This window comes from Gigantopelta aegis, chromosome 14 (assembly GCF_016097555.1).
Source record: "Gigantopelta aegis isolate Gae_Host chromosome 14, Gae_host_genome, whole genome shotgun sequence".
NCBI lineage: Eukaryota > Metazoa > Mollusca > Gastropoda > Neomphalida > Peltospiridae > Gigantopelta > Gigantopelta aegis.
This window is the reverse complement of record NC_054712.1, coordinates 22,448,643-22,464,967: the sequence shown is the minus strand read 5'-3', so window position 1 is coordinate 22,464,967 and position 16,325 is coordinate 22,448,643. Positions and strand designations below refer to the sequence as shown.

The 16,325-nt window shown below is 36.1% G+C and overlaps 1 protein-coding gene across 1 annotated transcript in view; it reads left to right on the top strand.

The window, feature by feature from the left end:
• The window catches only part of LOC121388147, a 102,278-nt gene extending 87,425 nt beyond the window's left edge, over nucleotides 1–14,853 (top strand). The window contains exons 8-16 of the mRNA XM_041519384.1: nucleotides 2,004–2,109; nucleotides 2,965–3,172; nucleotides 4,103–4,243; nucleotides 4,871–4,961; nucleotides 5,980–6,151; nucleotides 7,511–7,601; nucleotides 8,232–8,336; nucleotides 10,508–10,709; nucleotides 11,206–14,853. Coding sequence (XP_041375318.1) covers nucleotides 2,004–2,109; nucleotides 2,965–3,172; nucleotides 4,103–4,243; nucleotides 4,871–4,961; nucleotides 5,980–6,151; nucleotides 7,511–7,601; nucleotides 8,232–8,336; nucleotides 10,508–10,709; nucleotides 11,206–11,466 — 1,377 coding nt within the window. The 3' untranslated portion in view covers nucleotides 11,467–14,853. The remainder of the gene's footprint in view (nucleotides 1–2,003; nucleotides 2,110–2,964; nucleotides 3,173–4,102; nucleotides 4,244–4,870; nucleotides 4,962–5,979; nucleotides 6,152–7,510; nucleotides 7,602–8,231; nucleotides 8,337–10,507; nucleotides 10,710–11,205) is intronic.
• The last annotated feature ends 1,472 nt before the right edge of the window (nucleotides 14,854–16,325 follow it).

Here is a 16,325-nt window from a genome sequence, read left to right as displayed (position 1 = left end):
ATAGTTATTTCAACAGTTGATCTAAATAATGGTAGGAAAATAAAACCCTTTGCTGCCACATACAGTGTAGGCTTCTGTTTTTGAATACAGGTAGCTAAAGATCTTTCATATGCACTTTCCAATAGACAGGACAGCATATACCACAGTCTTTGATGTTCCAGGTGTTGGGCTCCTGATTAAGATGGGGAGGGTGGGTGGGGGGGGGGGGGGGACTATTTTGTCCACTCAGTCTGAAGACAGCTGATCCTACAACCTTGTAACAATTTGATAAGTGAAAAAGCCAGATTATTATTCCATATTCAGTGGTTGCAAAACAAGGCGTCACTCGTCACATGCGACGTTTACTACCCTCATTTCCGACATCTATTTTCGCCACAGTTGCTCAGACTCCAGTTCATATTTTCTTGGTTCTTGTCTGAATGTATAGCTCGGCTTCTATGGGTTAATTTCTTCAGGAAAACTTTGAGTTTCCTACGAATACAGCGTCCATTACTGCTCATTGCCTTTGTTTTTAAAATATATTAATTTTTGTTTTGATTCATGAGCACAGTGCTAGACCCATTGATTTTCAGCGATTGCAGAAAACGGACAGAATTCGCGGAATTCCCATTGTGAAACGGAATTTACATTTGGAAACGGAATTACGATTTTCCGAAAAGTTAAAAAAATTAATACTATTTTACTATTGCCACACGTTGTAAAACTAACGATTTACCCGTGCGCAGTACTATTGGCAAAGGCTAGACTGGATTATGGTCACATTGGGAACCAATCAAATACTTCGCGAACGTTAGCGAAACGTTTGCTGGGTGAACTTGGGGCTGGTTCACTGCTTAGTCTGTTATGCCTGCGCAGATGGGACAAGGTTTTTTTCCCATACGCTTCGAAAACCAGTCAAAATATGTTGCAAACTTTTAACAAAAAAAACCGGCTGGTTGAACGTTGCAATGTTACTTTATTTCTACTGTGTCATGTGCGTACTTCAATTTGCAGACGTTAGACTGTCACAGATGATAAAATAAATGTTTACGTTTTGTCAATCCTAAGCCCCGTTGAATAAAGCAATGCACTTAATTGTTGGAGAATCATGCTTTATGTAGTTATTATAACTGTAGCCTTTGGTCCTGATGTGATTTTTCGCTACTAATATGTAGGCTTACTTTGATTTAATGACAAATAGCGATGCATGTCGACGCCAGTCAATTTTTGGACCCTTTAATTTGTCATAACTTGTGTTAGTTCAATCGTTAATTACATGTTGTAGTCTGAAACGGAAATGAAACGGAATTTACAAAAACATGAAATGGAAAATAGCTTTTTTTTAAACGAAAAACCACTGAGTCATACTTGTTCTATTCTTGGGCAACAATTTCACCAACTATATGCATTACAAGTGGGCTACATTGCACACTTCTGTGGTAACAGACTCTGGCCCATAGAGCACCTCTCACCCCCCCCCCCCCCCCCCCCACGCGTGCCCCCATTGCTGAGTGTCTAGCTCTCGATAAACCCCCAACTCCTACTCTGTCAATTCCAATGCCTACTAGTACTTCGTTTTGCAACCGTTGATATTGAGGTTATGTAAAATGAACCTTGGGTTGCATTTAGTGAAAAATAAGGGGCGGGATTTAGCTCAGTTGGTTGTGTGCTCGCTTGAGGTGCTAGCGTAGCATCACAACTGGTCAAAGGCCGTGGTATGTGTTTTCCTGTCTGTAGGAAAGTGCATATAAAAGATCCCTTGCTGCATTAGAAAAAAATGTAGCCAGTTTCCTCTGTTGATTATGTGTCAGAATTATATTGCCAAATGTTTGACGTCCAATAGCCGATGATTAATTAATCAATGTGCTCCAGGTGGTGTCGTTAAACAAAACAAACTTTTTGTCTGTGAAAAATAAATCAAAACCTGTTGCTTGGATTGTGCTAATTACATGGCTATATTAGATGGCTATATATTGTAATAGTAAAAGAGAAATGAACGTTTACGACTGTATTTTGAATTGCAGGGAGCATTTCATCCATCGTTTGTTTACACCCAGGAAGATCTGAGAGAAATCATTGACTATGCTAGATTCCGTGGTATTAGGGTTATGCCCGAGTTTGATACTCCAGGTACATGTATTATAATTTCTGTCTGTCTCTCTTTCTGTCATTGTCTGTCTGTCTGTCTCTCTTTCTGTCATTGTCTGTCTGTCTCTCTTTCTGTCATTGTCTGTCTGTCTCTCTTTCTGTCATTGTCTGTCTGTCTCTCTTTCTGTCATTGTGTGTCTGTCTCTCTTTCTGTCATTGTCTGTCTGTCTCTCTTTCTGTCATTGTCTGTCTGTCTCTCTTTCTGTCATTGTGTGTCTGTCTGCCTTTCTATCAATTTCTGTCTGTCTCTTTTCCTGTCAGTGCCTGTCTGCCTTTCTGTCTGTCTGTTTCTCTTTCTGTCTGTCTACCTGTCTGTCTGTCGGTCTTTCGGTCAATGTTTGTCTACCTGTTTGGAATTTATGTATTTTACTATTTTCTTCCTTTTTCCAAATTGTATGAAAGCCTAAATGTACATATATTCAACTTTATAAAGTAACATTTATTAAAAAGTTTATTTATTGATGTTGACTCAGTCTGTGATGAGTTTTCCTCATACTAAATGTTTCAAATTAGTTTTTTAAAACAATAATTTCTTGTGCCATCTTTCTTGAGACGTACTATTATAACATGGAGTTAATTATGTGTATTTTTTTTCAGTATTGATGGAGATGGAGATAATTGCTAATTTTCGTACATATTCTTTGTGGTGTAATTCACATTTTCTTCTTCATTTTATACATATTCATTTAGATACAGTTAATTATTTTCAGGTCATACATATTCAGGGTACTGGATTTTTCTTCAGTTAAACCATATTCATGAACATATATGTAGTTAATTGTTTTCAGGTTATACATATTCATGTCCAGGAATTAATTATGTAAATGTGTTTTTCAGGTCATACATATTCATGGGGTCTGAGTCGACCCGAGTTGCTGACGCAGTGCTACCAGGGTTCACAGATAGTGAAGGGCTACCTCGGCCCCATCGACCCGACCAAGAACTCGACATACCGCTTTCTGAAAACCCTGTTCTCTGAAGTTCTCAATGTCTTTAAAGATCAATACATACATCTGGGTGGTGACGAAGTACCTCTTTCATGCTGGTATGGTTTCATATGAACTTGGACTTATTAAAGGGACTGTCCTCAGTTTGTTGCCATTGTTAAGAGGGGCGGAATGTAGCCCAGTGGTAAAGCGCTCGCTTGATGCATGGTCGGTCTAGGATCGATCCTCGTCGGTGACCCATTGGGCTATTTCTCGTTCCAGCCAGTGCTCCACAACTGGTGTAACAAAGGCTGTGGTATGTACTATCCTGTCTGTTGGATGGTGCATATAAAAGATCCCTTGCTGCTAATCAAAATGAGTAGCCCATGAAGTGGTGACCGCAGGTTTCCTCTCTCAATATCTGTGTGGTCCTTAACCATATGTCTGACGCCATATAACCGTAAATAAAATTTGTTGAGTGCATCGTTAAATAAAACATTTCCTTCCTTCCTTCCATTTGAAGTGGCAACAGTGGGTTTCCTCTCTCAATATGTGTGGTCCTCAACTATATGTCCGATGCCATATAAACGTAAATAAAATGTGTTGAGTGTGTCGTTAAATAAAACAATTTATTTCCTTCCTTTTTATCTTGAAGTACTTGTTCAAACCAGTCCACCATGACTGGTATATCAAAGGTGGTGGTATGTGCTATCCTGTCTGGGATGGTGCATATAAAAGATCCCTTGCTTCTACTGGAAAAATGTAGCGTGTTTCCTCTCTGAGACTATATGTCAAAATTACCAAATGTTTGACATCCGATAGCTAATGATTAATAAATCAATGTGCTCTAGTGGTGTCGTTAAACAAAACAAACTTCTTCTTCTTATCTTGAAGTACATGATTCAGTGATGTTTGGAAAAGAAACACACATTATGAAATGAAAGTCATCTATTGCATGTAATATTGTATTGTAGAAAATATATTTGTTTGAATAAATGTTGTTTTTAAACTAGACGTTTACTAAAAGTTGATATATTTCGTACTTTCAGGTCTTCAAACCCTGATGTTGTTAATTTTGGTTTAAACCTCCAGAAGAAGGAGTCTGGGTTGGGGGCGACCTCTAATGATCAGTCCTACTACAACAGTTTACAGTTAGACATTCGTAAAGTGTACGAGTATTACGTAAACAGGTGAGTCTTAAAGTGACTGACACTAGTTTTTAAACACTTAGGCATATTTTTCATTATTTTTCATTATTAGAGCTGTTTTTGATAACTGAAATCATACTTTACTTAGATTTTATTGTTTAGATTATTCATTTCAGTACATCCGAAGTGTTTTTTGTCATTCTGGTTTTTTTAATATCATGAAATGCATTTTTCATATTTTAAAAAACCCACTTTCTACTAAGAAGTAACTTATTTTGTAAATATGAATATCCTGCCCCCACCCCACCCACCCCAATGTTAGTGTTTTTAAGCTCTATCTCACTCTCTAGGTGACATATCCAATTATTGCTATTATTTAGTAAAATTGTATTAACTCAAAGTAAAGTAGGGCTAGTGAATTTTTAATTGTGGCTAGTAAATTTTTAAAATCACTGATCCCATGGCTAGTGGATTTTATAAAAATTGTAGAAGCCCTAAAAGATGATTCAGATGGGTCTTGATGTGGTCATTTGGTTGAAGCACAGAAAACTACGTCTTCTTTTTGTATCTGACTAAACTTGACTCATTTGTCTAATTGCTGTTGGTTAAACAATGCACGGGAGTGTTATTAAGCCATACATGTAACTGCTCTCCTTTGACTGTTTTCAGACTGATAAAAGACATCCATGACATTGGGAAGACGAAGAAAGATGGCATCAAGTTCATTATGTGGCAAGAAGTGATGAACAATGATCTCCAGGTGAAAAGTTTGTTTAAAGTTTGTTTTGTTTAACGACACCACTGGAGCACATTGATTTATTAATCATTGTCTACTGGATGTCAAACATTTGGTTGACACAGTCATAGAGAGAAAACATTTTCCCATTAGTAGCAAGGGATCGTTTATATGCACCATCCCACACAGGATAGCACATACCACGGCCTTTGCTATACCAGTGATGGTGCACTGGCTGGAATGAGAAATAGCCCAATGGGCCCACTGATGGGGATCGATCTGATACTGACAGTGCATCAAGCGAGCAATTTACCATTGGGCTACATTCTGCCTATTTTAAAGTGAAGTCCACAGTTGATTGAATTCATCTCATACTTTCTAGAAAAAGGACACTTGATATTTTCGTGCTCGTCTTTCATCAGTTAGCTTTAAAGAGAATTTATTTTTCAGATTTGTCAAACTGCTGTAAATGTTTAAAAAATAGTTTTTACTTGCTGAATGACATGTATGTGTCCATAGTTTCTGTTATTACAATCCCCCACCCTTCAATTCTTCCTATCTTTCAACTAAATGTTTTATCTTTTTAGTTTTTCACTTTCTGAATGACACATTTGTCCAGAGTTACTGTTATTACAATCCCCCCTCCCTGTCTCCACCCTTCAATACTTCCTCTCTCACATAAATTGTTTTTTTAATTTTACTTGCTGAATGACATGTGTCCAGAGTTAGTTATTACAATTCCTCCCCCAACCTTCATTTTTTACCCCTATCTTTCAAATAAATGTTTAAAATATTTAAGTTTTTCACATGCTGAATGATGTCCAGAGTTACCGTTATTAAAATTGACCCCACACGCCCCACCTTAAATTTTTTTCTTTCTTTCAAATGTTTTAATTTTTTTAGTTTTTTCATTTGCTGAATAACATATGTCCAGAGTTACTTTTATTAAAATTGCTCCCACCCCAAACCTTCCATTTCTTCCTAGCTTCATTTCTTCCTCTATTTTATGTAAATATTTTCATTTTTTATTTTCCTTATTCAGCTGCCGAATGACACAATAATTGAAGTGTGGATGGGTGAGATGGCAGACGTGAGTCGAGCTATCGGGATGGGCTACAAGGTGATATACTCCACCTGTTGGTATCTCGACCGCATCGAGTACGGCACCAAGTGGACCAAGTACTACCAGTGCGATCCAGCCGATAACACGTTTGGTAAGAGGAAGAAGTTTGTTTAGTTTAACGACACCACTAGAGCACAGTGATTAGTTAATCATTGGCTATTGGATGTCAAAGATAGGGTAATTCTTACTCGTGGTCATCAGAGGAAACCCGCTACATTTTTTCTAATGCAGCAAAGGATCTTTTATATGCACCATCCTACAGACAAGATAAGCACATACCACAGCCTTTGATATACCAGTTGTGGTGCACTCGTTGGAACGAGAAAAAACCCAATCAGTTGAATGGATCCACCAAGGTGGTTCGAATCCTGCGACACAAACACCTCAGATGAGCACTCAACCCACTGAGCTAAAATCACGCTCCTGGTAAGAGGAAATCCATTTTGTTTATTGATTTATATTTTTAATGGTACTTTTGTGGATTTTTTGAAAAACCAAATCAAAGTGCAGATAATTATAACATCAAAGAAATAAAGGGAGACAGAGGGAGAAAGAGAGAGAGAGACTGAGAGACAAGACAGAGCGAGGGAGACTGAGAGACAGACAGAGCGATAGACTGAGAGAAAGACAGAGCGAGGGAGACTGAGACAGAGACAGAGGGATGTGTGTAGGGGAAAGAGAGAGTGGGCAGAGAAAGTGTCTGATGGGGAAACGAATAGGAAGAAAAATTAATAGATGGATTAACTGACAGACGAACAGAATAGAGTTTATATCCTCATATTAACAATTAATTATTGACCAGGGTTTAAGTTGTGGCTTGTCAAATTCAAATTAAATTTGGCAAATATATTTCATAACAAATTTACACATAAAGTAATTTGAGAATAGAAATTTTAATGAAGTTGGTTTTTTGTTGCCCTTTCTTTAAATAAGACAAATAAAACTTGACTACACAATTTAAAAATATATTAGCCAAATGACCAACAGAATATTTTGTCTGTCTGTCCATCTGTCCATCCATCCATCTGTCCCACATATAGTTTTCCGGGTGTGTTTTTTTTACAATGCCTTGAGATATTGAGCTGAAATTTTGTGCATAGCTTTATCATGTACTGTTAAAGAGATCAGGTTTGACTTTCAATGTGATTTACCCATTTTTGACAGTTACGGCCCCTTAAACGTAAGAGATTAAAAAATTAGTTTTCCTGGCTTTTTCTTTACAATGCCTCAAGATATTAAGCTGAAATATTGTGTATAGCTTTATCGTGTTCTGTGACGTATCAAGTTTGTATCAAGATTTACCCACTATCAAGATTTACCGACTATCAAGATTTACCCCTTTTTCACAGATATATGGCCATTGAATTTAGGAGATATGACAATTATTTGGGCCCTGTAGGGGACATGAGTTGTTTTAGCAGTACTCTGAGGATGTTTGTTTTAATTGCAGGCTACACGATTGATGAGAAGATGGTGCTGGGAGGTGAGGCTTGTCTGTGGTCTGAATATGTCGACAACGAAAACCTCATGACAACTCTGTGGTGGGTTAATAACTTAACACTGCTTTAAAATGGTTATAGAATAACCCTATGTGCCATTTTAAAATGGTTTCATCTATTTTAAAACTGTTCATGATTCGAACTATATGTAACTTAAGTGTTACAGACCTTTGTTCACTTGACTCACTTGAATGAATAAATGAATCAGTTAATGAAACATTGAATGAATGATTAATAAACTAATTAATGAAAGAATGAATAAAGGAATGAGTAAGTGAATGAATGAAAAAATTGACGAACGATGATTCACTGCGTAACAAGTTGGCAAACAGTTTGCCTTTTAAAAAAATGGCGTCACGTGTAATGTGAGTTTCATTAATAGTAACCAAAAAATAAAAACTGACATATTGGATTCCTTTTATTTTCATAATTTGTATAACCAATTGGCTCAGAAGTACTCTGTGCATGGTCCATTTTCAAACTTTTCTCATGGAGACTTAAATGCCCCCCCAAACCCCCAAGTGAAAATCCTTCTCTCAGTCCACATTAACATTGCTATGGTTGAGTAAAATCAGGGTCTTTTTGGTAGGGTGCACAATCATGTCTGATATATACAAGAATGTTTGACATAATCAGTATACTACATGTACATGTACCTTGTTTATTTTACAGGCCACGAGCATCGGCCACAGCTGAGCGACTCTGGAGTGCTAAAGACATCCGTGACCTGGATACTGCGGGGAGTCGACTTCAGGAACATCGGTGTAGAATGTTGAGGTAAAATAAAATAAAATAAAAATATAAATTGAAGTTGTAGAGACTATAGTCTCAACCCATGAAAAAATGGATACTATAAGCTTAATTAATCTAGAAATTTATGACACAGTTGGATATTAAGTGAAAATAGAATGAAAAAACAGTTAAAAAGGGGAAATACACTTAACCTTTAGACTACTGGATTAATTTTTGACAAAAACCACGTTGAGTGGGTACAAGTTTATAATTTTTACTGACATATTCACTTAAATGTTTTATAGATACATAAAATAAAGTTCATATATGAATCGGTAAGTATTATTTTTGTGGGTTTTTGTAATTTTTATGATATTTTAGATCAGTTAATGACAATTTAATTAGGCAAGAAATCGAAAAAGTTGCATTTACTTAGGGCATTTGTGACCAGCTGTCCAATATTTATATCCATTATTCCCGATAACTGGTTTTCTCACCAGATTTCTTTTGACAAAACGAACTACGATTCATATTGCAATATTTGGTGATTTTCATTGTCGGTAAAACGATCAAATTTATTATCAAATCAGTTGTCACAATCAGCTATCGATCCCTGAAAATGACTGCGACGTGCCGCCAGTTGTCAAGTGAAAATACTTGCCAAAAACCACTTTTTGAACTCAAAATTCCAAGCTATTTTCCACAGAAAAACAACAAACAAAAGCTAGCATACTGTAGAATAAACTGTTTCCTGTTAAGATAAGTTTCCGTGAGTGCCGTGTGCAAAACGGCAGGAAATATGAATTGGTGAATGCACTGTATACAGTGTACAGTATTTCGACTGGCATGACTTCAGGCGAGATATCTCGCCTACAGTAATCAGAAGATTAAAAGGACAGACCCTAGTTTTTAAACACTATGGCATATTTTTTACTATTAGAGCCGTTTATGATCATTGAAGTCAAACATTACTTATATTTTATTGTTTAGACTATCCATTTCCGTACAACCGAAATGTTTCTGGTCATCCGAGTGTTTCTAATACCACAAAATGCATTTTTCATAGTAGCGTTTTAGTCTTATTTTTAAGGGTATTTCAACGTCACAGACTCTTGTTTCACTCTGTTGTATCCAAATTTGTTACAGGTTTGTAAATTAACCAAACTTAAGTGTCCATTTTTATGGGTTGAAACTAGGGTATAGGTGAAAAATATGCCTTAGTGTTTAAAAACTAGGGTCTGTCCTTTTAAAAATAAATGAAAGCTTGTATTCACAAGCGTTTCATCCCAGACAATATTAAAACTGCATTTCATGGTGTAAGAAACACCAAAATGACCAGAAACTCTTTGGATGTACAGAAATGGATATTGTAGAATTTTTTTTAAAAGAAATTTCTGACTTCAGTTGTCAAAAATTGCTCTAACTGGGGGAAAATGTGCCTTAGTGTTTAAAAGATAGGGTCTGTCAATTTAATATATCATAATGTTTCTAGAAATTATGATACGGGCTTAGTATGTAGGGATGTACTGTACCCCATCTAAAATGGACATACATGGAACCAAGTAAGAGGTAGCTGGTTTATGGACGTTATGTTCTGTACTAATATTTAAAAAGGTACCATGACAAACGTCCAATTTTGAGGGAATTCTAGTTTACAGAGGTTACGGTTTTTAAGGGATTTTACTATATTTGACGGTGGAGCATGACGGTGACAGATCTGTGTTGTACAAACGTGTAGTGCCCATTACACACATTACACATGTGCATAATGCAAAAAAATCTGGGAATTGGTCGAGGCTGTCTTTAATTGTTCTATAAAATATCCTCTTAAAATTGACTCGAAAAAAGATTTTAAAAAATGCCTCAGAAAAGGCTCAGAATGCATCTACAGGCATCCTGAGTTTCAAAATATTTCACGGGGGGAAGGCCCCCAAATCTCCCCACTTAGGCACGCCTTCCACTTGCGTAATACTAAACATTTTATGGCTACGCCCCTGGTGTAGTGGATAAGCCATCAAGATTTGAGACTGACGAATTATATTTAGTGTCTTCCCTAGAAATTTTGCAATCAATGTAGACTAAATACTTTTAGGGCATTTTTCACAATTTTCAAGATACTTTTTATTCATTAAAGACGAAACATTACTTGAAAAAAAGAAGAAAGTCATGTGTATGTATAATTATGTAAAGAAAGACTTTCTACTTGTTTTATTTAGTCGAGGTTTGAGCGTGTCTCAGATCAGCGGACCTGATTACTGTCTAAGACGTGGATTTGGTCGTCGTGGCAACCAGAAGGAGCACAACAACACGTGTACGAGTGGGCGGTGCGTGAAGTCACGTGATAACAACTTTGTAGAAGTTGAAGACATCAGGCTGCGTATGACTCGAAGAGGTCGACATAACTCTGATTGTCAGAAGGTAGGTTTCTAAGGAAACAAAACAAAGAAAAAAACTCAACCAAATCTGGTGCAAAATTGTAATAATGGGAAAACAGCAATTTTGCACCAGATTTGGTTGAGTTTTTTTCTTTGTTTTAAGTCCTCTTACCAGTCCAGTTGAAGGGAACTATACATGTAGGTTTTGTCTCCATCCTTCTGTCCTTCTGTCCTTCTGTCCGTCTGTCTGTCTGTCTGTCTGTCCTACATAGAGTTTTTCGAACTGTTTTTTCTCACAGTGCCGTAAGATATTGAACTGAACTTTTTGTGTATAGCTTTATCATGTACTGTTACAAATCAAGTTTGACTTTCATGACGATTTACCCAAGTTTTGACAGAGTTATGGCCCTTGAACTTCGAAGATACAATATTTTGTTGGGCATGGTAGGGGACATGTTATTCTTTATCAGTACTCTCAGAATGCTTGTCCTACTGGTCTTATACCGAGTTTTAATTCCTATACTGTTTCTCTGTTTCAGACCAACATTGGAACCCCAAGCATTTTCATCCTAGGATCTCTAGCAGTCATGTTGTTTGCCCTCATGATTGGATACCAAAAGACTGGTGGTAGACTGCCTAGTTACAAATTATGCAAAAATAGGACCATTTTGCTTTTGTTCGCGAGTGTGTTGTTTATTTATTTTATGTGTTACACAAGTTTTTGGATGAATATGTTCGAACTTTCTGGATCATTCCACAAAACACATCATAGCAATATTGCGGAAATAGAGGAAAGGTGATAGTGAAAATGGTTTATTCATCTGGATGCAAAGATTTTGTGTTGTTTGGAAGAATATATTATCTGATGTATTAGGTTTTTACAGAAGGTGATGCAAAGATCATGAGTAGTTTACAAGAATATATTATCAGATGTGCAAATTTTATGAAAGGTGATACAAACTTTGCAAAATAGGATTCAAGAATACCAGTTTGTTATCCAGGATTGTATACCAGTATACAGTGACGGATCTGCAAGATTTCTAGAGATGGCTAACTGAAAATCATGAATTGTATACAAGAATGTCTTATCTTTTGGAGATCTGCAGTGATCTCCCTTGATGAGACTGTCGGTGATATTTTCTATACAGTCAGTTATCATTTCCAACAGTTTTATTCATTAAATTAATAGCCAGATTTATATGTAAGGGTTGTTCAACAAATTATTAAATAGGAACTGGGTAAGAGGCAATTATTTTTAAACCCACTAAAAATGTACACACAGATACCGACATCCCATTGCCAATAATAACCCAACGAAACCCCCCCCCCCCACTATTTGAAGTAAAGTTTACTGAAAATCCACCGTGCTTTAATATGCATTTATCAGATCCACCAGCCATCACAAAAATAGTTGCCTCCACCACCCCCATCCTAAGTTCCACCCCTTTTAATTATTAATTAATAGTTATTACGGTTCAGGCACGTGTGTCTTGGGCATGGTCTCAGACCTCTTCAGTAACCGTGACTGAGACAGATGTATTATCAGGAATAGCCCTAAAATAACAAGTATGTCACAAGCTTCTTCTATAATATGGATATATAATTTGCATAATAATTAAGGATTTTTTAGAAACAATTTATTTATATATTTTGCACTATAATTTATTTAGGAATCATCCCAAATTATGAATATTTAGTTTTGGCTAAGGATGTTGTAATATAGGTTATAAATACTGTGATTTTTAAAATTAAAAAAAACATTTTGTTTATTACAGTAAATTGTTTTATTCCCCACCTCAGTATTTTACTTTAAATTTGTTTTAACAATGTATTATGTTCTACTTATTTTGTTTTAGTTGTAATAAAAGCCTTACATTTTATACATGGTAAACACAGATTTTAAATCAGGACAAAATCACTACAACAGCAAACCCAATTTAATGATAGAGTGACCGGAGGATAAAGGTGGTTGTTATAAACAAAGTTTGGCTGTACTTTTAAATTTTGATCATCACCAAAACTAAGCAGGTGTCGACACGCATAGTTTAAAGTAACATTTTGAGAGAAGGAAGAAAGTAAATGTTTTATTTAACGATGCACTCAACATATTTATCTCTTAGAAAAAAAAAAATTCTTACAATCAGCCTTCAATTAAGGGATAATATTACGTATACCTCTGTTGACCACTCTAGTGTCGATTTAATGTTATGTACCAAAGTATAGTTTTGTATGTGTTAGTAATTTAAAAAACAAACAAACAAAAAAGAAAAAACAAAAACCATGAGCTGCCTGCATTTTGGATATTGCGAAAATTTACTGCAACGAATAATACCTGTTTTACAGTATATACAAAGCTAACATGTATTCCACCTCCATCGATCTACCTTTCCATTATAAACAGTAGAAGAGCTGATTTAACATGTCCCAGATTGCATCTAAAGTTAGCAATCCCCCATCGCCACCTCAGCCAGCACCACCTCAGCTACTTAAAGTGACTCAAGTCTTTTCATTATCAGTATTAATCATTATTGATCCACCAGATAAAAAATTTTCAATAAGTCTGAACAGTACAAAATAACCAATGAACACTTTGCATCTGTAATTTTATTTCAGCTTTCAGTGTTAGTATAACATATACATTCAGGGGTGCATAAATTAAAAATATTTAACCAACCCACCAAACTAGAACCAACTGAAATTTACTAGCCTGCCAGAATTTCTACTAATCTGCCAGTCTGTAGAACAATATATTATTATTAACAATATTATAATGTACAGTGTCTTCACTTCAAATGAAATATATAGATATATTGACAAAACATTAAGAACACTTGTTAAGTGGTAAGTGATAACATTAATCGAAAAGACAGATAGACCGTCGAACTGGTAGTTGCATTTTTAACTCGTCCGTTAGAATTTTAACTTGCATTTGGCGACTTTCTGCAGCCCTGAGACATGTACATGTATATAGTGTTATATTGCTATAAACCTAGTTTTATTAATTATTTGATATTATGATGCATAACATAATAGTCACCATAAATTAAACTGGTCAATTTAAATTTCTGTATGTAATATAATGCAACAACAAAGTATTGCCAGACATTAAATTAAACAAAGTAATGTGCCAACTTTAAAAGGAGCTTTAAAAATCGAATCATAAACTGAGTATTATTTAGCAAAATAAGTGAAATGTATTTGGGTTGTATGCAACATAATTGAATTTTAAAAAATGCTTCCTTGGTATTTGTAATATAACTTCTATACAAGTATCTATATATATGTATTTGTAATATGGCGTTGGTCATTCTACTTAACTGATAAAATAAATTTTGTTTTAGTAGGAGTATAGTATGAATATTTTATCTTTAGAAACCCTTTTAGTTTTAGCAAGAGAGCATAAGTCCAAAACATTTGTTTCCCCAACTCCTGGATGTCAGTATTAATCCACCAACCGGTCTATAAGGACCACACACAAAAACCTGCGAAATATGGACTTTAACATTCATCTGTTTACCATAATTTCAAAGTTAAAATAAAATGCATTTGCATGTACATTGTCTAAATGTTTCTAATATAATATAAAGTGTCCTTTGTAGGCAGGTGGTTTATATACACGGTGCCCATTGTAGTATGTTCTTCTGTAGTTAGTCAATGAAACTGTTTAACCATTTTCTATGTAGGAAAAGACAGATATATAAAAATATTTTATAGTACATATACATGTGTATTTGTAACAGCATTTATTATTTAGTTTTAGTAAGTCAGGTGTGTGTGCAGGGGGTGGATTTCGGGGGTCGTACCCCCTCCCCTGCTCAAGCTAATTTTCTTTTGTTTCAATACATTTTCTGGGGGAGCCAAATTCTAGACTAACCCTCCCCACTGCTAAAGTTCCTGCACACACACCTTTAAGGGTATCTTTATTTCAGGCAGTAGTACACATAGCTGGTGTCTTAACAAATTTGCTTTGCTTTATTTCTTTCTGTCTTGTCCAAAGTTATACTTCTGAATTTTACAAAACTATCAAAGATACGGGGTGGATTTACCAATCCTATTTTGGACTTCAGGACTTCTAGATTATGGTAGCCCCACTCCCATGGCTAGTGATATTCAATGTTGGGCTAGTAAATAACTACTATTGCCATGCCCGATGGCTAGTGGATTTTTTTGGGGTCAAATGTTGCAGTTACGTCTGTTTTGTAAATATGTGTATCCTGCCCACAATGTTAGTGTTTTAAGCTCTATCTCCCTCTTTAGGTGACATATCTGATTATTACTATTATTTAGTAAAATTGTATTAACTTAAAGTAAAGTAGGGCTAGTGAATTTTTAATCGTGGCTAGTAACTTTTTTAAATCACTGATCCCATGCACGTATTTACAATGCTTAAACATCTGCGTTTAAGAAATTCAGCCAAAGTCTTTATTGCCAAAGTCTTTATTACCAAAGTGATTATAACCTAACCAGTCACATGTCCTCAGCAATTTAAAAAAACCCAGAGTCCGTCCATTTGTTACTCTGTATGCATGTTTGATTCTGTGTAGCTCCCATCTGAAATGGTATTTCTACATTCATTTGTTTCACTTTGATTTATATAAACCAGCTTCGGTGGCATCGTGGTTAAGCCATCGGAAATAAGGCTGGTAGGTACAGGGTTCGCAGCCCGGTACCGGCTCCCTCCAAGAATGAGTTTTAACGACTCATTGGGTAGGTGTAAGGCCACTACACCTTCTTCTCTCTCATTAACAATTAACCCACTGTCCTGGACAGACAGCCCAGATACCTGAGTTGTGTGCCCAGGACAATGTGCTTGAACCTTAATGGGATACAAGCATGAAAATAAGTTGAAATGAGATGAAATTTTGATTTATTTTTGTCCTTATTTGGGTTCTAAGATTTCAAATTTTATGGGAAACACCTTTTTGGTTCCTTGCCCTGTGATCATTAGAACCCATCAGAAACCTTTATATCAAGATATAATGATGAAACACTAACTTGGACATAATGTCTTGGTTTGTAGCACTGACACGGATAGAGTATCTTTGTTTGTAGCACTGGCCTGGACATAATGTCTTGGTTTCTAGCACTGACTTGGATAGAGTATCTTTGTTTGTAGCACTGGCCTGGACATAATGTCTTGGTTTCTAGCACTTACTTGGATAGAGTATCTTTGTTTGTAGCACTGGCCTGGACATAATGTCTTGGTTTGTAGCACTGACATGGATAGAGTATCTTTGTAGCACTGGCCTGGACATAATGTCTTGGTTTGTAGCACTGACATGGATAGAGTATCTTTGTTTGTAGCACTGGCCTGGACATAATGTCTTGGTTTCTAGCACTGATTTGGATAGAGTATCTTTGTTTGTAGCACTGGCCTGGACATAATGTCTTGGTTTGTAGCACTGACTTGGATAGAGTATCTTTGTTTGTAGCACTGGCCTGGACATAATGTCTTGGTTTGTAGCACTGATTTGGATAGAGTATCTTTGTTTGTAGCACTGGCCTGGACATAATGTCTTGGTTTGTAGCACTGACTTGGATAGAGTATCTTTGTTTGTAGCACTGGCCTGGACATAATGTGTTGGTTTGTAGCACTGACTTGGATAGAGTATCTTTGTTTGTAGCACTGGCCTGGACATAATGTCTTGGTTTCTAGCAC